This window comes from Protomyctophum bolini (assembly GCF_963924005.1).
Source record: "Protomyctophum bolini genome assembly, chromosome: 19".
Taxonomy (NCBI): Eukaryota; Metazoa; Chordata; class Actinopteri; order Myctophiformes; family Myctophidae; genus Protomyctophum; species Protomyctophum bolini.
Genome location: NC_137880.1, coordinates 31,121,872 through 31,144,332, shown reverse-complemented (window position 1 = coordinate 31,144,332; position 22,461 = coordinate 31,121,872). Strand labels below are relative to the sequence as shown.

The 22,461-nt window shown below is 46.1% G+C and overlaps 1 protein-coding gene across 2 annotated transcripts in view; it reads right to left on the bottom strand.

Moving 5' to 3' along the window:
- The window catches only part of disp1 (dispatched homolog 1), a 106,267-nt gene that overhangs the window by 13,093 nt on the left and 70,713 nt on the right, over positions 1–22,461 (bottom strand). For both annotated transcript variants that reach the window (XM_080791143.1, XM_080791144.1), the window contains one exon: positions 19,784–20,525. In XM_080791143.1, coding sequence (XP_080647269.1) covers positions 19,784–20,484 — 701 coding nt within the window. In that variant the 5' untranslated portion in view covers positions 20,485–20,525. The remainder of the gene's footprint in view (positions 1–19,783; positions 20,526–22,461) is intronic.

Here is a 22,461-nt window from a genome sequence, read left to right as displayed (position 1 = left end):
GGGGGAAGAGAGGAAGAAAGGGGAATCAGATATGGCCCCCGGATCACAGCATGGCCGCCGGAGATAAGAGATACAAGCTGAGGTGGAAGGATGAGGGGGTGGGGTGATATGGGGGGAGGGGGGACGTCTATCTTCATCAAAAAATGGCCTTCCTTCACAAAAGCCATAAGCTCCACAGAATATTATGCCAGGGGGGGAAGATAATTTGAAGTCTTGTGAGCTTGTAGATCTCTAGATGTTTGCTGAAGAGATTTGGTGTAAGCGTAAAAAAGCAGTCCGAGTACAAAGACAACTCAGGTCCAGTTTACTAAGTCTGGAGGATTTAAAAGGTCACACACACAATTTCTATGTCTAAAAACAAGTAAGACGTCAGATTCTTTCTGGACAAGAGCATCAGCCTGCGATGTACCGTCAAGTCAACACGGATACACTGACTGGACAAATCCACCACCAACAGAATGGGACCATGGTCATGCACAACAGCTCTTAAATTATCAATGGGGAAACCCAAAACCAAACAGGAAGTGACCTCAAAGGCCGCCATGCGCCGCAGCCGGTCGGGGGAAACAGGCGCAGCAGAGGACATTTGAGCTTTTCGTGACAACAGTAGCAACATGAACAACAAGGGCCATAGAGGTCGTTGTATTTTCTGCGCCCCTTCCCCCCACCCCCCTTTTAAAACTCAAATTCGCATAACGCTATAATTAGTGGCTGGTCGCGGTAACCGAAAAGCACAAATGAACAAGGGCCATTGGTTGGAAAGTTTTTTCCCCCCCTCCACAGGGTATGTTTTTGAGGGAGGCAGTAAATCCCTTTTTTTAAAGCTTCGCCGGACACCTTAACACAACGGCCAGATGTCGAGTGGCACAGGTCGAGAAAACACTCGTAGTATACGTACACACAAACGCACGACGTGATGGCAAGCCAGTGACTTGAAAGGAGAAAGATAGATCAACTTAATAGGTGACAAATTCATTCTCACAACAGTACATCCACCCTGTAAAGTTCAGCTGGTGGGAACGGCCAGAGGACGGAGTCTGTCAGGAGCTCCGAACCACTAAATCACAATGTCCTCCATCTGTAGTCTTGAATCTGGCTCGAGACATTGTGTTGTGTGTCATTTGTTCTCTTGCTCTCTCGCCACAGTGGTGTCCAATATAGCAGGATTGCTTTAAAAATAAAACTAGTATAATAGCTTGTTGACATCGGGTCCCTGCCTTCAGTCCCTGCCTATTCTTGCTTTTGGAGAGGGTTGTTCTGTTCAAGTTCATGCAGTCACAAGCTGATTAAACTATTCATTATAGTAATAACCAAGTTCTTTTCTTCTTCCTTTTTGGACTGAATTCCCCCGTAAGTAATGATTCATCATATAAAAGTGACTCTTTGCCTGATTCAAACCAACGACAGCTAATGAAAACCACATTGGGCCCAACCCTTTCTCTAATTTAACATTATTAGCCAAGAGGGGGGAAAAAAATCTGTATTGGTAATTTATGGCTGTTACTTTGCGCTCTGTTCTCCGTCGGTTTTCCATGTATGGACCTCGAACTGCGGAATTCAGCACAGAGATAGAGTCCACGGACTGAAGTTGCAGTGTAGCTATTGGAAATGGTTGGAACTTGGAAAGGATTCCTGAGGCCTCCCCCTCAGACCTATCTGTCCGTCTACTGAAGGTCTGTTTTGGGTTTTTGGGTCTGTGGCGACATTCCAATCCGTGAATAAATCTCAAGCCAAAAAATCTGTGAAGATGGATGGATTACCTGAGCTAGCCGCCGCGTAGCCCGAGCCTCGATTTACGGCGCAGGTCAGTCTGCTGTTATTTCAGAGAAGATACTCCCCTCGGAGAGGTTTTATACATAATGTCATCTAAATCAATTCTGTTCCTGTACAAAACCTCAAGAGGCTTTGTGTTAGAATTTGTTTTTTTTCCACGGCTTCAGATCATTGACAAGGCGGCGTTACAGAGCTTAGAGCAACCTTTGTTTGCGAACTTTTTGGCAACGAAACAAGGACATAGAGTACATAAATAATACACACGCACATATCCAAGCTTCCACAGACTTGCAAATACACAAACATGTATGGACAACAGGGGGAAATGAAGAGAAGGAAGGACAGATGAGGAAGGGCAGCGTAGAGGCATGGGGGGGGTGTTGACTGATGATCACACAGACTTTAAATTGAGCAGGATGACAGCCCACCGCCTCACATTTCCTCCCCTGGTCTCAGATCAGTTCTGCACACTGGACCCTCTAAAGAAAACTTACATCTCTCTCTCTCTCTCTCATCTACTTCCACTGACTCACCTTCTCACCCTTTTTCATTCTCTCTCATCCCCTACTCTCTCTCTGTCTCTCTCGGTCCTGGGTAGCCTCAGTGTTTTTCTATTTACCAGAGGGAGAGCGTTTCTGGATCACTGAGCTAATTAATAAGGTAAACACAGCCTGCAGGCTGCTCACTCAGCAGTGTGCTGACAGCAGAGAGAGAGAGAGAGGAGATAAGATGTGCAGTGTATGTGTGCGCGCATGCATGAGTGCATGTGGGTGTGCGACTGTGTGTGTGTGTGTGTGCGTGCGTGCAAGGGAAGATGTGCGTAAGACTTGCAAAGCAAAGTTGTACGAGTGTAAACTTATGGTCCAGTTGCTTCTATGGGTGTGCATTTCCATGTTTGTATTCAACGTGTCGTGTGTGTGTGTGTGTGTGTGTGTGTGTGTGTGTGTGTGTGCGTGCGTGCAAGGGAAGATGTGCGTAAGACTTGCAAAGCAAAGTTGTATGAGTGTAACTTATGGTCCAGTTGCTTCTACGGGTGTGCATTTCCATGTTTGTATTTAACGTGTCGTGTGCGTTCGTGCGTGGGATATTGGGAACAGCCTTCCAATCCGTGCATCGATGTGCTTGTTTGTTTTAACAGAAAACACCATGGCTAATACAGCATGAAGCGTGAGTGACGGCACACATGGATCTTTCTGCGTGGCAGATAAGAGCGAACGTACGCGCGGTCACACGCGCGCTTCTCTCCGTGCAACATCCAAGCGTCTCTAGCGTGCACACGTCGGCGTGCTTTTCTTTATGCGTGAGGGGGGGGGGAGTTAAGAGGTGAGCGGGGTCACAGCCGAGGGGGTAAACTGCTAACAGACGGCCGGGGCAGATATTTTAGGGGAGCGAACGGGGGCCGGCTTCAAGTCGAGGCAGGAGCAATTACTGTCAACCGTCGGGCTGCCCCGGCCCCCGTCAGGCTGCCCCGGCCCCTGGCTTGGCCTGATTAGTGCCTCGCTGCAACGCTGCACACAATTACAGAGCCGACCAAGCCATGAAATGGGCCACGGAGCTCCGAGCCGAGGGCACACGTCCAACTTACATCACCAGGAACAAGGCGTCGCTGTCGGCCCCGAAACCTTGTATGTCCAAAACGATTGCGGTAATAATGTTGTTCCAACGGATTTATTTGAGTTACTATTAAGTGACGAGCTCTTGTTACTACTTGTCTTTGGTTCGTAATTTATTTATAAAACCCACAAACGGACATTTCACTTTCACTTATAAAGTATTAAAAAAATGGCCAAAACAGCACATTTACAAGCTCGCAACACGTTTGCAACTGTTATGTGACGCTAATAGAGCGTCGCAGTCCCGCCCCCTCGAGAGACCCGGAAATAAAAGATCGCCGTTCATTTTCCTCATAGGCATTTCTTAAAGTATTTATTTAAAGACGGTTACGCCGCGGACAAAGCCAACTCGGATCGTGACAAATCATGACAATGAACACAATATTTTGGGCCGATCAAATCATTAGAAAGAAGAAAATAAAAGGCAGGAGACAACACTATTTGTTTTGTTTTTCTTCTTATAAATTATTTGATCGGCCCAAAATATTGTGTTCATTGTCATGATTTGTCACGATTCCAGTTGGCTTTGTCCGCGGCGTAACCGTCTTTAAATAAATACTTTAAGAAATGCCTATGGGAAAAATGCATTGGGATTTATTTCCTGGGCCACTCGTTGTTCTGAAAGGGGGAGGGACTGCGACGCTCTATAACAGCTAACCAGACACCTAAAGCAAGGATTTTGTCATTCCCAATCCCAAGACAAAAGATATTGCTGAGAACTGTGTACCGTCTACTTACTTAAAGACAAAATTGGCTCCAGGGACCAGGGAACAAAAATATACGAGTCTCAAAGTTCAATAAATAAGCATGAAGTTTGAAATAAGAGTAATTTAATAGGCCCACATTTATGTACAGACAATAAAATCTTAATAGGACGAGGGGGCAGTAGCCATGTTGAAAATATATGAGCATAATAGTTGGATCAGAACTTAAAGACAGTCAAACAAACAGGCCTGTGTATGAATTAGGTCTATATTAGCAGCCTGTATTTCAATACACAGATCATAAAAGTCTACAAGTGTAAATACTCTAGGAGTTAGAATTCTAAACACACACAAGGACAATAGCTAAGCAGAAGAAAGCAGGTCCATGTAAGGCTTGCTGTGCGTTGTTGTATCCCAGTGTCTCTCATTGTGCAGGCAATCAAATATGTTTTAATGTTGCACCTTTTAAAACGTGGCTATTTCACTGCACTGCGTTTGGATCCTACGATTCCTACCTAGTGCAGGTCTATCCACTCTATTTAGGCACATGCCCATACCAGGAATATCAACTAATACAAAATATGAGTGGAGATTCTCGAGGTGATTGACTCAGAGATTGATATTTTTTGTAAGCAACTGTAGTTTTTTAATTGTTTGTTTACGCTGGTTATGTTTATATCATTGTAATAAAACAGGCCTATAATTAGATTTATGATGGGGTTATAAAGTTCCAAATAAAATATTTTCATCAACAAATATATTTAAGTATGTATGTGAATTAACCCCAATTACCCCAACTATATGTTCAGCACAATCTAGGACCGGGCCTTGATCAAACGGACTTTCGACTTTCGTTTTTGGTTTTGTCCAAAGCTAAATACATTTTGGCAATCAATATTTAAAACATTTTCAGATGTATTAGAAATGCCATTTTAGTCCACGTTTTGCTTCTTATACTGTACATGTTATTATATTAGCATGTATGTGAGGTAGAGCAGGTGTTCTTGGTATATTGTGTATTATGTGTATTGCTCATATATTAATTATTCTATGATTATTAATAGTTGGAAACAAAAAAAAGACAACTGTACCTGATCAAATGCATAGCCCTTGTAGTGACAAGCATTTAAGCGAGCCTTCGCCCCAGGTGTGTTGAGATATATTAGTTTTAGTGGTAACGATGTGTGATTTACAGGGGATCACGTCTCTTACAAGCAGCTAGTAAACGCTGGAATGGGACAGCTCTGTTTAAACTAAAAGTTTAAATGGAGGGCAACTAGAAGACTCTGCTGTCATTATCAAATGGTTGGGAGACAGAGAGAGAGGCAGATGTAGAACATATTTTATCATTGGTGCAGTAAAGTACTGATATAAACATAAACACATTAGTATAAATGTGTATGTTACGTGTCACTGTGTGTGTGACTGCGTGTGAATGAGGACAAATGTTTTCACATCCAGCTCAAAGTTCAGAAAAGAATGTGCGATTCTGTGTGAAGCCTTAGCCAGCACTATAGGCCAATGGCTGGTGTGAATTTCCCACGTTGTGTGTGTGTGTGTGTGTGTGTGTGTGTGTGTGTCTGTGTGCGTGTGCCGTGCACGTGCGTGCCGTGCATCTGCGCGCGTGTGTACCGGCATGCGTGTGTGCGAAACATTCAGTGGGGAGTTATGGACAACTACAATCTCCAGCGAGCTTGGGTTCCTTGGGTCACACCTACTATCCCTTCAACATTCCTGGAGGTGAAATATGGGCATGCACAAATTCCAGGCCCACAGGCCGGATTTCAGCACTGTAGCCAATAGTTACAAGCTGTCTGTTGGGGAGACGTCTTCATTATGGACTGTCCTTCGTACACCCAGTCTATAGCGTAGCATGGAGAAGGGCCTGCCATACAACAAGAGACTGCTGTTGTCAGTGTTGCTCAACCTTTTTCATGTCAAGGACCCCCAGAATTATCTCTATTGGGCCACGGACCCCCCATCTCAAAATATGTAGTTCCAGCCAGGGACCCCCCCAGAAATCAATATTTTAGTTTAAAATGTTTGCTCTGAAATATATATTCAAAGATTTGTGCCACATTTTCACAATTTTTCAAAAATAGCAGACCTACAAGCTTGTAGCTCGTAGATCTTCTATTTTTCAATATCTAAAGCATAACATAACCCTAACCCACCAAAAGGGGTATCCCGCCTAAAATGGGTTAATCTGCCACCTCGCTACTAAGTGAATGTCATAATGCAAGTTGCGAGCTTGTATATTTGCAATTATTGAAAAAGTTCCGGAAATATTTGTCTACAAACAATGACATGCTTCGAAATACTGACGCCAGCTTGAAAGTGGTTTCCGTGTGCATTCGTATACTCAGTAAAGCATAGCGGATCCGTCTAGCTTCAGCAGACCTCCAGAGGTGGAACCAATGCTTTTCATCTGACCAGTCCTCTCCCGACCCATCAAACCGTCGTGTCCCACATCCGCCCATCAACTTCCCTCCCTGCTTCCGACAACGTGCAAGACAAAGGCTGTGTGCACGTGAGAACGAGCTAGAAACGAGACATATATATGTGACATACATACAGTATATATATGTGTATGAAAGTGGAAGCAAATCGTGTGTAAGCATGCATTGCACACGTGTACATGAGTGTGTTCTTTGTCACTTTGATTCTTTTCTTAGTGATTATTCCATTTTATATATTCTACAATACACTTTTGCAATTGGTTGTGTACTGGCATTGATCAGGCATCATTTAGGCAGCTGCCCACCTGCTCACTGGCACTAAAAAGCATGACCAAACCCCAGTTGTAGTCACTCTTCATTGGCTCCCTGTTTCAGAATTCATTTTAAAGTTCTTATATTTGTTATTACATCACTGGCACCAATTTACCCGAGATCCGAGTTCCAGCTAAAACCAGACAAAAATGCAGGGGTGACCATGCTTTTGCTGCTGCCCCCAGGCTCTGGAACAGCCTGCCCCTTCCCATTAGATCGGGGCGTTTTTAAATCCCTACTTATAAAAAAAAAAAATAATAATCACACTTCTTTTCCCTGGATTTTCACCATATGTGAGCGTACTTATGATTGATTGGTATTTTTTTAATAATGTATATATCAATTAACTGTTGCACCCATAGAATACTATGTGTCCTTTGTGACCATCTGCTTAAGCATGATAAGAATTCCTGAGCCATGGTAGTCCATGTGAGTGCAACCAAGACCCAGCAGCTGTGCTGGGTCATCAGCAGCCTCTACATTCTACAAATCAGTGGCTACTTGGCAACAGCCATGGTGCAGGAAGAAGCCTTGTGAATGAATCCAACATGGCTGCGCTGCTTCAAACCGCAGTGGTTAAAGTACATACAAAATGTGTGTGGTAAAGGAGGACAGGTGGATTTATAATAGTGCCATTTCTCCAATTTTACAATATGCATTACATTCACCCATGCATACGCAACATCACACACCGACGGCAGAGGAAACCGTGCAAAGCACCAACCTGCTCATCGGGAGCAGTTGGGGGTATTGGGGACCCGGGCTCAGTGTCTTGTTCAGTTGTATTGGGGGGCCGGGCTCAGTGTGCTCATTGGGGGCCCGGGCTCAGTGTCTTGTTCAGTTGTATTGGGGGGCCGGGCTCAGTGGGCTCATTGGGGGGCCGGGCTCAGTGTCTTGTTCAGTTGTATTGGGGGGCCGGGCTCAGTGGGCTCATTGGGGGGCCGGGCTCAGGCCCGGGCTCAGTGTCTTGTTCAAGGACAGATGGCCACACCCATGACTATGTGGGGGCATGCATTTCCAACTTGCATCGTTCCCATCATTCCTGAGATGGGAATGTTTTGGATTAGAAACAAATAAATACAAAAGCCATTTATTATGAGTCAGGATCAGTGCACTGGGCCCTCGGTCTGTCTATTTTGACAAGAGGACTTAAACATCCCCTTCATCTGAACATGACAAGCAGTGTGTATTGTAATTAAGGCACTTCCGCCCAAATAAGCATTAGAAAAGAACGTCTGGACAAAGGTGAACTCGGAATTAGCACACAGGGCTTTAAGACCCTGCATGCATGGGTGACTACTGGGAGATGTGTGTTACTTATTTTCAAATCTCTTACAAGCAAGGAAGGTAATGGGTAACTTAGAGTACTTAATAGTACATTGGCATCTAGCCTGCATTGTAGATGTAAATACAAACAATTTAAATGTTTCCGTGTGTCTGCATGCTCATGCGTGCAACGTTGTCTGTGAATCTTACCAAACATCCTAATTATAAACCGCGTTCAACCTGGCATCCCTCTTTGGGCAACATTTTGAGAAATGGCAAAAGATACTACTGTAGGTCTACATTAAGCTCACTTGCAGATCTGCTAGTCTCGTCGTGAGACATTGCATAAAAGTATAAATGGAGTTTAAGTGGTTAACACTCTTCACTGGAAAGTAGTGTCCATGTAACAAATCACTAACTTTTAATACAATAAATGCCATACAAAACTAAACTAAATACTAAATACAATACAATAAATCATTTAACCAATGATTTAAGAGGTAGTTTATGTTTGTATGGTTGTGATTATGTCCAACTTGGCAATCATTCTGGTTGAGTTTATGCCAGCTAGAGATCTTGTGTATCTTGCGTGTAATCCATTTCTTTGATCCTGACGGGCAGAGAGGTATGTAATGATTATGCAGGTGTCTTTTTTCTGATGCCTCCTTCTAAACACAATGCCTTTCAATCCGTCTTTATCTCAGCTCTGCTATCGTGCCTTCATGTCTGACTCAGGGCCATCTGAGGACATGATCGCTCCAGGCTCTTCAGTTACTGTCTCGTTTGTTCTTTTCCTCTCTTCTCTCTCCAGATTTCACGTTTTTTTTGTTGCTCTTGCTCTCCGACATGACAATGCTGCTGTCTGTACCATCCATCGCCCACGCCATCACTCTCTCTCCCTACTTAGTATCACTCACTCTCTCCTTTCTTTCTCTCCCTCAAAATCATTAACTCATCTCATTCTTTCACAACCCCTCTATCCCGTTACTTCTAACAACCCTCTTGCTCTCAGCTCTTCTCTTCTCTTCTCTCACTTTCCTTTCCCTTACCTTCCCATTCTCTCCCTCTCTCTCACTCACTCTCTCCATCAACTGCTTCACTGCATTTGACCTCAAAGCCTCAGAGTGTGTATGCTTTTGTTCCTCCCCCTAATGCCCTTCAGTCGATAAGGACATCTTGGTGTGTGTGTGTGTGTGTGTGTGTGTGTGTGTGTGTGTGGGGCGGGGAGGCATTTTGTGACACAGCCAGCCACCTCATGCCGAGGTCAACTATGTGGCAGTGACATGCAATAGAACTGAGATGGTTATGGAACTATGATACCGTGCACATGTATGTGCGTGTGTATTGGGATGGCTCCTGTTTGAGCCCCAAGGCATGTGCTCCTCTTCTATAGCTTTTAATGATGATGGCCACGTCAAAAACCTGTCCTCCCACAGAGCGAGAGACGGATGGTGTGTGAGGCTTGTGCACGTAAGTGTGCGTGGGGTGTCAAGATTGATGTGTGTGTGTGTGTGTGTGTGTGTGTGGAAAATTCCAACAGCCAGGTCACCAAGTGCAAGAGTGGAAAGAAAGAAATCCACTGAGAAAGTGATTGAGCTGAGCTGGTCAGTTAAATACAAACATAAATTAAAACCTGACATGGTCTGGAGAGAAATCTACATGTACAACGTTCTATCTACCAATCTGGCATCCCTATTTGGGTCATTAGAGGCCAATGATATTTAAACAAGTGACTATGTTGAAGCTTGCACATCTCTTTTTTAAAACAGGGCTTAAGTTGTTAACACGCAGTAGCAATAATTTAAAATAATTACAAACACAATGTTCACTTGTGAAAACATACATATCAAAGTGCTGTAACAAATATGGATATGCTCCGTTAGCCACGAGCGTGTCACTGCAAGACTGCGTAATGGACCACTGCTGACTTAATGCGACCACAAACTAAATATCAAGTGCTAAAATACAGTAAACTGATGATTCCACTCTGGCTGAACCTATTTTTCCGTTGAAGCGGCATTTCACTTTAGCGGTACATCCGCATTTTATTTTTTACGGCATGGCTCCTCGGAGGAGGCGCGCTGTCTAGAAGTGTGTTCTGTCCGGAGCCAATGTCACAAACCGCTGGGTACATCTGCGCCAAATTTCCGGTGAACACCGCCATGGAGGTAACTCGCTGCAATTTATCTCACTCAGTGTTCACTTATCCATTTTGAACTCCAACAGTATACAAATGTAACCAAATGGACCCTTTGAGTCTTTCTAATGTTAATTATTAAAAATGAATTGCTACAAATGATTGGCAAGCAAGCAACATGTGAACATAAAAGGTACGGCAGCTACTATGGTGTCTATTTGCAGCAGAAATGAGAGAAAAAGGAGATCCTAGCATGCAGGATAAGAGCCTCCAGTAGAGTTTGGTGGTCGTGGCAGTGTGTGGTCTCACCGCCACACTGGGATAATTGCTGCAACCAACCTGTAAGCCAGCCAGCCCGTCAACCAGTCCCGGGAGGACGCCCACCGCAGATTGCATTACATTGTAAAGACAATAACACAAGCAGGGTTGGGAAGGTTACGTCCAAAATGGATCGTTTAACAGTGGATTAAGCAATCCACACAGGCTACTCAACGTAATCACATTACACCACAGTGATTACAGTTACACATGCAGGTAATTAGTATTTGTAACCGACTACATTTCTAACGTAATCTTCCCAAGCCTGCCCTGAACACAAGCCAGTTAAGTCCACAGCCTAGACAGCCGACTATAGAACCAATACCTATCCAGGCCCGGGCAAGCAGTAACAGGATTTAATCTGAATAATAATCATTTAAAAAGGGAAACAATAATAGGCAGAGATATTATCTTTATGGCGATGTGTCAACTGTCAACCATCTAAGTGTCAGCCCGCCCCGCTAAATCCATACAAACACAAATGCGGTTTTTCCATGTTTTCCGCCAGTTTGGACACATGTAATCGTTTATCCCTCCTACAGAGTGTGAAGATAATCCTCACCGCCCAGCCAATCAGCCAGGCCGCTAGCAGCAACAAGCCATCTTTATCCAGCTGAGGCTGCGCTCGCTGCAGCCAGCCAGGCTTATGCGAAGTTATGACAGCACAGTGCTTCCACCAGACTTTGATCCTGCTTTATAGGATAGCATGGGCCTTTGATCTGGCATGACTACCTTTATGGGCTTTGCTACATGCTCGGGAGCCATACTGCCTTTAACAACAGCGAGAGAGGAGGAGGAGAGGATAGAGGGAGGAAGAGTGAGAGAGAGAGAGAGAGAGAGAGAATACCATCCCATCTCACTATCAAAGTGGGGTCTGGGGACCCCCTGGGGTTCCAGAGAGAATCCAGCTAAATGAGTTACTAGCAATCAGTTTAGCCTGAAAGAGCCCTATGCTTTTCTGGGCATAGAGGGGCGGAACAAACTAGCGACGCAGACTTCCCATTGGTTCACCAACCTATGAGCCCGCCTCCCCTCCTTCCCTCCCCTCACCAGTTGAACGTAGCGGAGAACACTGACATCACCAATTTTGGAGCGATATAAGGTTCACTCCCACTCCTATGCCACATTTCCTGCTCGGCTTGCCCAGGCTTTTTGTTTTCCTTTGAAAACTAAACGCCTGCGGTTTCCGTCTACCCGTGGCTATTTTTACAACATGTGATGTTGTCCGCGGCTTATTACATATCAATTTGGCGGTCCTTGACATGCAAATGTTTGAGAACCACTGAACTACACAGTAGTGTATGGCTCCTTCCCTCTGAGAACCACACAGTAGTGTATGGTTCCTTCCCTCTGAGAACCACTGAACTACACAGTAGTGTATGGCTCCTTCCCTCGCACCCTGGTCCCTCTACCTCCTTCCCTCTCACCCTGGTCCCTCTCTCTGTCTCAGCTCTCTCCCCTCCCAGGCCTCAGCCAGCACGCTTCACACTGACCAGGCCATACAGCGTTGGTTTAACACCTTCCGTACCTATGGCAGCCTGCTATCATACTGCATCAAGTAATACACCACTAATGTTTTTAAAACCAACAGTTAAGTTATATAGATATATAACTATATCTATAGTTATATATATATATATATATATATATACACACACACACACACACACACACACCCAGGCAAATTGCATCGGATCCGTCTCTACTCGAGTGCCTCCAAAATACCACACGTACCCGTTAACCACTTTCAACTTTTTCGGGCAGGTTATTATAGGCAAAAAGTTTAGAATAGGGTTTAACCTGGCATGCCAGGGTTTAACCTGGCATGCCAGGGTTTAACCTGGCATGCCAGGGTCTAAAAGCTCACAAAGCATTGCAATGAGAAGTGCATGAGCTTGTAGATCTGCTACTTTTGGCAAAGTGGTTTTGTGTACTGTAGAGGGAAAAAAGAGGGGGCCAAGTACAGACCACCAGGAAGACCCTGGTCTACGAAGTATAGTAAGTGCTTATGGATCTGCCCCCCCCCCCCCCCCTTATCCTTAAGGCCTCATACTCCAGTTTTAGGTGATAAGGTGACCACGGAAAACTACAACATGACGTCACACTGCGGTGATAAGCGACTCACCTCTCACGCAAACACATCTCTCTGTTTTTACTAACCACCGTTTGTGGTCACCGTATCAGCTAAAGCTGGAGTATGACTATGACTTTAGCCACACCCACCCACACCATTATGAATGACGATGACTAAATAAATTCATAGGAATGCTGGTCCATCATACCACTGTACCGACTCCCTGCCTCCAAGCTCACCTTGGTGAATGGCAACCGCTGAGGGACTGGGGCAACCTAACCCCCTGGTCTAGTATTAGGACCATCTACTCGCATACACTTTCTCACCTCACATTCTTTTAACAACAACCTTTAACTTGGATCATTAACACGAGAGTGTCTTAGTGTAAAAAAACGTCTACACACAACAGGGACTGAGGAAGGTTACAGGCTTTTAAAAGACCCAGATGGTCACCTTTTTCTGGCTGCAAATCAAGTGCCGGGGACCAGTAACTTGGGCTTTACAGGCAGAGGTGTCTCACGGTTTGGAGGCAGGTGATGAATGTTCCCCCGAGGGCAGAGGAACTCCTTTTAGCCTGCTTCTGTTGGTCCTGTGTGGAGGTATGCACAAGGTGCAAACACTGTTCTACATAGCAACTCTCCTGTGCCCTGAGGGCTCTGAAAAAAGGAGGCTCTGTGTGTTTGTGCGTGCGTGTGTGAGAATGTCTGTGTGTGTATACGTGCATGTGTGCATGCGTGTGTGTTCGTGTGTGTGTGTTGACCTATCATGATAAATTCCTCACTGTACTGGTGCAGTGAGTGAAGTCATTATATCTCACACAGTTGAGCATTATTCACATGCACGCACGCACGCACACGAAAGCTCGATTCTGATTGGTCAATCACCAAAGTCTCTCTCTCTGCGGATCTGTTATTTCTCAACAGCAGAAGCAAACTGTTGCTATGGCCGTAGTTCTGATCAATAGACCGACCAAGCACCTGGAACATATCAATCCACAGAAAGAAGCCCAGTACATTTTGTTGCTTTAAAAAAAATCAGCTCATTCGCAACACCTCACAACTGTAGACCCGCATGGACAGTTTTCTTTAGCAGTAGCCATGTAGTCCTTTTTAAATAAAGACATTTTTGTGGTTATATTTTGGTATAATGAACCCTTTCAAGTTCTGCATCACTCCATCAATGTTTATTTCTCAATAATGACGGCTTCGGGGTGGCGGGGGGGCATACTGTCTCCTTCCAGGGGGCAGTATCATGTCTGACCTGATGCATTTATCTCAGTGCACTCTGGTTCCAAGTACCTGGTTCCTTCTACTGCCAGGGAGTTAATTGCATTCACCTGTTGACCTGCACCTAAATTGGTGAGCGATAGGACAGCTAGAATGAAAACCAGCAGCACTCTGTCTGGGTGCCCGGGAGTCAGGACTGACAACCACAAACCTCCAGGCAGCTTAATGGAGTCCAAATGGGGGAAAGAATTTAGAGCCGGGCCCTAAACATGCTTTTGATCTACATAAAAATGTAGACCAGCAAACAGAGGATCAACTCTGCAGGCAAGATGTTAAAAAGACACTAAACGGGTAATTTGGTAACATTGATTAGCTGGTTAATTTCTGCCTCTCGCCCCCTGCAAACAGTTATTTCTGCCTCTCGCCCCCTGCAAACAGTTATTTTGGAAAATGCGCAAAGCCTTGTCAGGTTGACACTCTGAAATCCAGAGCAAAGATATCGTTTTCAGGCGACCACGATTTGTTTTAAAAAAAAGAGGGCAGTGGGACATTTTCTCAACCACTTCTTAAGCCCCATCTACTGTCTACTGTCTATCTATCTACATTTCCCAAAATAAATGCATGAATTTAACTCAATGTGACCAGAAGCAGGCATGAATTTAACTCAATGTGACCAGAAGCAGGGATAAAACATATCGCTATCGGCTCTAACAGATGCATAACCAGACGTGGGATATCAAAAGCAGACCAATGGATTTCCCTCATCCTCCCAGCAAATCAAACCCTGTGAGAGACAGACAGATGGGCAGGTTAAGATGGAGAGAGAGAAAGGGAGGTGGACAGAGAATTTCAAGAACGAAAGTAACTCATAAGAGACAGTATAGAGAGCTGCTGAAAGAGATTCAGACACAGAAAGAGAGAACATCAAATATAAGCAAGCGAGATAGAAGTTGAAATATTTCAAAATGCTCACATGGGGTGAAAAGATATCTAAGGCATGGTCGTTTGGCACGAAACGGCAAGGGAGGAAATTTGTGCGCCGTCCATGGAGGCATGAGAAAGTATTTTATTAACATTATGCAGCCACACTTGGCACCACTAAAGTCTCACAATCCCCCTCCAACTGATAAAAACTTGTTAAGAAATTTCACAACGTGAAGAATTGCTCTGTGCACTACAGTCACTTTGTGTTTTTGTACGTTTTCTCCCATGCACCATGGCAACCTAACCATCTGTACTTCAACAAGACACACACACACAGACACACACACACACACGCATGTCACACACACACACACAGACATACACATCCTACCCGCACCCCCAAAAAAAAATGAAAAAATGAAACACGCACATGTTAACAATAAAAGCGGACATTTCTTTGTATATACACACGACAAAGAGACAGATAGCGAGACAGAGAAGGGATACAAGGAATTCCTGCTACCCGAGAAGGCATGAAAACCAATCCAAACTTGTGGCGGCTAAAAACAACACGAAGCGCTCGCCGGAAGCGTTCGGCGAAGGAGGAGGAGCAGAACCGCTTCGCTCCGGGTGAGCGGCGCGCGAACGGGGGAAGGTTAACCGCTTGACGTGACCTGGGATAGTTGTGTGTCAGCGGGGCTCTTCGGGGCGGCTGTCAAGCCCTTATACGAGGCGAGGTCACAGGGCGGCTGGATGCAGCGGAGCAGGTAAGAGCAGGTCGGGCTGGAGAGCAGCTGTAGCTGCTCAGGTGCCCTCAGGTGAAAACAGAGCGCCTGTGTTTACTGAAGTCTCTCTCTCTCTCCCTGTGTTTACTGAAGTCTCTCTCTCTCAAAACCATTTTACACCTCTGAACTCTCCTGTAGGGGGTTGCATTACGTTCTGGTGGTGCAACCCCCTACACTGGCTACAGGGACCCATTTTAGACTTTAGCCGATCAACAAACTCACAATTAAAGCGCTGTGAGCTTGTAGATCTGCCATTTTCAAATTATCTTTTCTGATAAAAATCAAGACAGAATTCAATGATTTTTCAATGGTTTGAGATACAGCCTCATCTGTCTATAAAAGCACCACATGTCTGTCTGTCTGTAATCCACGTAACTCGAGAAATGCACTTCTATGGGTGTATTTTCATGTAACTTCTTCGCAGTACGAGGGGCCAGAGAAGCAATTTCAGGCTTTGTTCACCTGGAGCCCGTAAACCAGACTGCTGCTCAGGCCCCGGCCAAGCAGCTGACTTCCCAAGGACACGCAGCTTCCCCTCCGATCTTAAATAATACAGACGTAAAAAAAAAGAAAGATCGCTGTGAAAGACAATCTTACAGTTCAGAGACGCAGACCCCAGCAGTCCTGATGTTTTTACCAGACCCCGACTCCTGTAAAGACGGAGACAAATAAACGACGGAAGGACGTCTGAATCCGGTTTCATGTCTCAGCAGACAGAACTGCTGACGTTTCCCCTAAATGCATATTTCAAATAAAAGCGGATAAGACAAAGTTTGTTTGATTCACCAACAATGAATAGAAACATTGAGGAATTTAGCATGGGCTAATCTCCGCTAATAGATTAATGTTTGGCGAAGCTGAGAACAGGAGCATAACCCCCCCCCTGTTGTGAAATGCACATAAAAGGTCTCTCCCAAAGATCTAGTCTAGTGTTACTGTTACGTTGCCTTAATGGTGTGACACTGTGTGTGTGTGCGTGTGTGCGTTCATGTGTGTGTGTATGTGTGTGCGTGTGCGTTCATGTGTGTGTGTGTGTGAGTACGCTCATGCGTTCATGTGTGTGTGTGCATGCATGTGTGTGATCCCTGTGCTGTGATCATGGATGTAATCCCTTGCCTAATCTGGCAGATCACAGCCCTGAGGGAGATCAAACTCTGATATTCGACACCATCTTGTCTGACTACGTACCCCCAAATTACCCAGGGTATTAAATCCAACGTCTCTGTCTGTACGGACGTGTGTGTAAGTTTGTGTGTGTGGGTGTAAAATGATATCCAACTATTACCAAACGTCAGTGCAATGGTTTTCAGTACGGAGGTAAAAAGATAAGACAAGAAGTCTTCCAATTTCTTTTTTTTTTTAAATGCCTGGCTTTAGGACGACATATGAATCCAAGGGAGGTATACGGTTTCCTCATCCTAGTCTCTCTCACACACACACACACACGCGCGGGAGCGCACAGGCACGCACACACACGCAATACACACATAAATAGACCCACACCCGCGCACACACACTGCACAGGAAGGGTGGTTGATTGGGAAGAAGTCTTGGAGCGACTTGGACCCTGTAATTCAAACCTGTCATCGCTGAACAAGAGGGACCTGTTTAGTAAATAAAAGCCTTCTTCAACATTAGAAACGGAAACCACATCTGCTCTCCATTCTGAAGAGGAACGAGAGATGGAGGAGGGAATGAGAAAGAAAGAGAAAGGAAAAGAGAACAACGGACAGAGAGGGGGGGAGAGAGAGAGACAGAGACAGAGAGCAAAAGGAAGACCAAACTCTCTGTCACGAGAATCCATCCAAACGTTGTGTGACAGTCACAGTCCCATCTCGCCACATTCTGCCCACCCAGGCTACAGCTTGCTGCATGAGAGCGATACGTGTACACTGCGCTAACATTTCAATGCCACCCATACTGAACCTCTCACTAATAAAGTTACATGAGAGAGAAAGATGGGGGGGGGGTCCAACTCAATTTGGGTAAGGAAATTTCCATGCTAAAGAAGTAAGTGAAAATATAGTCTTACACAAACCTGCCACCCTACCGTACTGCTACCATAAAGAGGGGCCGACATGAGTAAATAATTACATCGGCAAAGTTTTCGCTTAAACCCCCCCCCCCCCCCCCCCTCCCTCAGAGATGGTAAATATAGGATTACGCAAATGATTATGCAAGGCATTAAACGGTTCCAGTTTCAAATGCGGCAGAGGGGAGCTGCGGTTTTCGGCGTACACGGTAAGGGAACCAGCTTGCTAAATATGGATCGCTTGAAAAGAAAAGAGGGGGGAAAAAATGAAAAGGAGGAGTTTGCTAACAAATAAGTTCAATGCTAACATTCTGCCTTTGACTGCAGGAGGCATGGCCAATCACAGAGTGGGAGAGAGGGAGTGTGTGTGCGCGTATATACAGCCGCAGCGTACACATGCAAACCCTCCATCTAGTTTCATTAAAAGCCTCAAACTTTCCATACTCATTTTGGGGATAAACTTTGCTTCACGGCAACCCACAGTGTCTACCGAACTCCCCCCTGGGACGGAAAACACTGCAAGATCTCCTGTATTGCAGACTACATCTTGCATGAAGCTCCAGAGTTGCAGTCGGGACGTCGTGAACAGCCACTCGACACCAGCCTGCTCTGAGGGGGGATGTGAGAACAACTCTGGGTCAAGCCCTCCGAGGTGTTATGAGTCCTACCTCTGGGTGGATTTACACGGCAGTCTGAGTCTCTGCGTATTTTCATATGCCCTGCTGGTCCCCTGGCGAGGAAGTTTACAGACCGCCGCCGTAAAGCAAACTTTGTGGGCTATAATCGAAAAAGTAAAGATCGGAGACCTGATACAACTCTACTGAAAACAAACTGTCTACCATCTGACGTCTACCATCTACCCACTGTGTGGAACCATGTGTGCCGCCTGTCTCTGTAGCGCACGGTAGAATAACACAACCAACTACCCCCCGAGCACACGCACACACACACACACACACACACACACACACACACACACACAGTATATACAGTACATGAGAGGGAGGTGTAGACTCAACTGGTTTCCCACTGGGACCAGACCAGTTTAATATCGGTACATGAGAGGGAGGGCACATGGCTGAGTGCTGCAGGTCAGCACACCAGTGCCAATATCTCTGGGTATGTATGGCATCCTCTCAGGTGGCTGTACTATTGTGGAAGTTTCTTTATCAATATTTATTATCAGATTATCAAGGCACCGATGACATGAGCTTATTATCAAATTGTTACACAAAGAAGTTCCTTCACTCTTTTCAATTGTTTGGTACATCCAGTTCCTCTTTTGAACGTGGTATGAACTGTTGAATCGTCCCGATTGGGGTATTTTTAGGCGCAGCTGGTCATCAGTTATTATTAGTCATCCAAAGTCCTTTAATTCTACAGACATCCGTTGTAATCTTGTAGATCTGCTACTTTCAAAGAAATCTTCAAAGATTTGAAACATTTTACACAAATCTAATATATATATTTTCACATGGAGGCCTGCAGCAAAGTATTTGGGGGTCTTTGACCACTGAGCCGGCTGAAAGTTCTTGTGAGTCTTACGTCCGTGCAGAGTTGGTGCTCTGACTTGACAGTCTGTAATGGACGATAAACCCCAAATCTTGGCAGTGACCGTTTGAGGCTCAACACGTAGGACTTTATGCCACCCAGGACAAACTCAGCGGACAGTGACAGACTGACAGTGTGTTGGGTCCAGAAACAAGTGGTCATACTCAATAGTAAACACCCTTCTGCAACGCCTCAAGATCCTGGCTACGTTTCAGAGCTCCTCCGTGCCCATGTGTTAATGCATTCTGGGCCTTACATGACCCATAAATAGGGATACGTTGCAGTGGGGGAGGGGGGGGGGGGTAAGGTGGTTCCGATGGTGGAAGGTATGAGAGACCCTCTGTTGATGTGAGGATGTGCCTGAGGCCAGCACACACACACACACACACGCAAACAAACATACCCGCTCTGGGATAGGCCCAGCTAGATGATGCGAGGACACACACACACACTCTCGCACCATCTCATTTATACATGCCCACACACACACTCTCATGTATGCACCATCTCATTTATACATGCCCACACACACACTCTCATGTATGCACTATCTCATTTATACATGCCCACACACACACACTCAAACTCTCGCTCTTCCCCCTTCCATACCTGATTGCTGGTCCATGCGGTTGGTTCTGGAGGTGCTCCTGCCACCGATGATGATGATGATGGTGCTGGTGCAGACAGACCCCGGGGCCAGGGCAGGCGTGAGAAGAGGGTGAATGGGGGTGGGCATGAGCAGAGGCAGGGGGGCAGCACGGGCAGCAGGGTGCTGGGGATCCAGGAGGGTGGGGCAGTTGGCAGTCCGCCGGAGCCCCGGGGCAACACAGGGCAGCGGGAGGGTGGAAGTGGCAGGGCTGACAACACGGAGGAGGAGGAGGAGACGAGGGGGAGGCCTGGGCGGAGGGCGGCTGCTGTTTGGCCGGTCTCTGGGAGTCCGAGGCGGCGGGAGAAGACGGAGTGGAGGAGGATGAGGAGGAGGAGGGATGGAGGTTCCTGAGGGAGCCGTTCTGTTTGACCACCCCGCCGTTCTGGTTGGACCTGTTGGTCCGCTGGACAAGCCGGGGCGAGCGTGAACGCTGCGGTTGCGTCGGCTGTGTTGTAGGAGCCGTGTCCGGGACTGTGACCTCTTCTCCTCCCTCTGCGGCGAGGCGCTCGCCACGGGGGGCAGTGCTGAGAGGGTCCTGGCCATCACTTACTGGTGTAGCGCTGCTGTTCGGTGAGGAGGTGGGACTTCCGTTGGCGCTGGGGCAACGGTGCCTTGCGTTGCCAAGGGCCAGGGGGTCACTGCTGGCATCAGTCAGGGCCATGGTCCTTTAGCGGCGGGCCTGGCAAACGCTCTGTCACTCCTCTGGAAGACAAGAGAAAACAGGAGAAAGAGAGAGGGGTTATGAGTCTATCAAAAATGAACAGGAGCCGCACACGCAGGGGAGCCTCTTGGAATCCTAGGCCCCATGACAACATATCATCCACACCACTCTGGAGACTTAAGATTTATTACACAACCAAATCTATAAGCCGTAGCATCTCTGTGGGCCCCTGTAAGCCCAGGACCCTTCCTTATATTTCAGCCCCACTCGCCGCCTCTGTGGCTGTGGGTCGGACTATATTTGAAATCCTGTCAAATATCTTTTGGAGAAGAAGATAATAATGAATCGTCTTGAGAAACGGGGAACCCAAGACACCACCTGCTCTGTGAACTTTGAGAGAGTAGTGCGCGGCACTGGTGTCTTTGTTGATTTACCAAATCTCTCACCCGCCAGTGAAATAGGCGGCCGACCGATCTTAAATTCCTCTCGTCCCCTCACCGTTGTCCTGCCGGGCAGTTCAAACGGGGGCCACGTCAGGAGTATGATTTACCTGGCATGGATAAGACAGGGCACCGACTGACAGCCTTTGGCTTGTGTACATTACCCCTGATTTACACTTGGTTGTGCACCGGTGCTGCGACGCATTGTGAGCTTGTAGATCGGCTATTCTCGGTGTGTAGCGGATAAATCATCCCTAAGCATGAGACGCTTTTGCATTTGAACAAAAACAAAAGGTTCCAAGCCGCGAGAACTAACAGAAGGGCTGCGTTATGCTACAGTCTCAACCCGTATGCCTCCGGATTGAGTTACAAAACATTCACGGAAGACTGTAATGTGAAAATGTGTTTCTGTAGGTTATTTTAGTTGGTAGGGAAAAAAGGAGGGTTTGGGGAGAGAAGAAAAGAACGTGCGTTTTTTTGCCGTGATGTGCCTGACACACTTCAAAAGCAGTTGAATTGTGTTTCACAGGTAATGCACGGCTGTGGTGTTGTTGGAGCAGTGCCCAGATCCACCCCCCAACCCAACGTACACCCACCCAACTATAAAGAGATTTGACATCAACCAGGATGAACTAATCACACTAGTAGGTTCTGTAGTGTGTGTGTGTGTGTGTGTGGGGGGGGGGTAAAGGGTTATGAAAAAGAGATTAAGACAGAGGGAACGTGCAAGAGAGAGATCTAAACGTGCCCCCGCTTCTTCTGAGGCCTTTACACAGCAGTGTACACACTACAGTGTGTAGTGTTTCTGTGTAGTGTGTAGTGACTACACACTACACACTACACAGAAGTGTTCATTTCGCTCTGACTGAGGGCGTAACAATTTACCCTAAAACCCCTTACTGTGTAGCCGAGGACATCTTCTCAATAAATGCAGTTTTTTTTATATAGCATTTATAGAACATGAGTCAAGCTCAATACCTTTAGTTTTCATTCCTTGACAAACCTGTTGTTTCCATTTGTGTGCATGGCATGCCAGTATGTACTCTTACAAGCACATATGAGACCACTGGTATTAAGTTCTTCCATTTCCTCCAAGTACGGTGACCCACCCCCCCACAACCTAAGCCCTTTATACTGCTTTGTACGACAAATAGCCAAAACAGCTGATCTGGTGACACTGTGAGCTTGTAGATCTGCAATTATCACCATTAGAAAGAAAGAAAGAAAAAACTAAAACGTGTCATTTTTCCAAATTTGCTCATTTTGAGGGGTTTTTACCCCCTAATGTTGAGAAACAATATTCCTGTAATTTGACAGGCCAAAATAGGGACGCCAGGGTTAGACTGGACTATTGCACAGCCAAATGGATGGGCTTGACCGCCGAGCGATACATCACTGTGGCCCCTGGTTCCCTCTCTCCTCTAGCGATACATCACTGTGGCCCCTGGTTCTCCCTCTCCTCTCCTCAAGACTCTGGGAAAAAACACGCAGCGCTACAGAATGTGACCAATGTGCTCTGTGACGCCTCAACATGAGC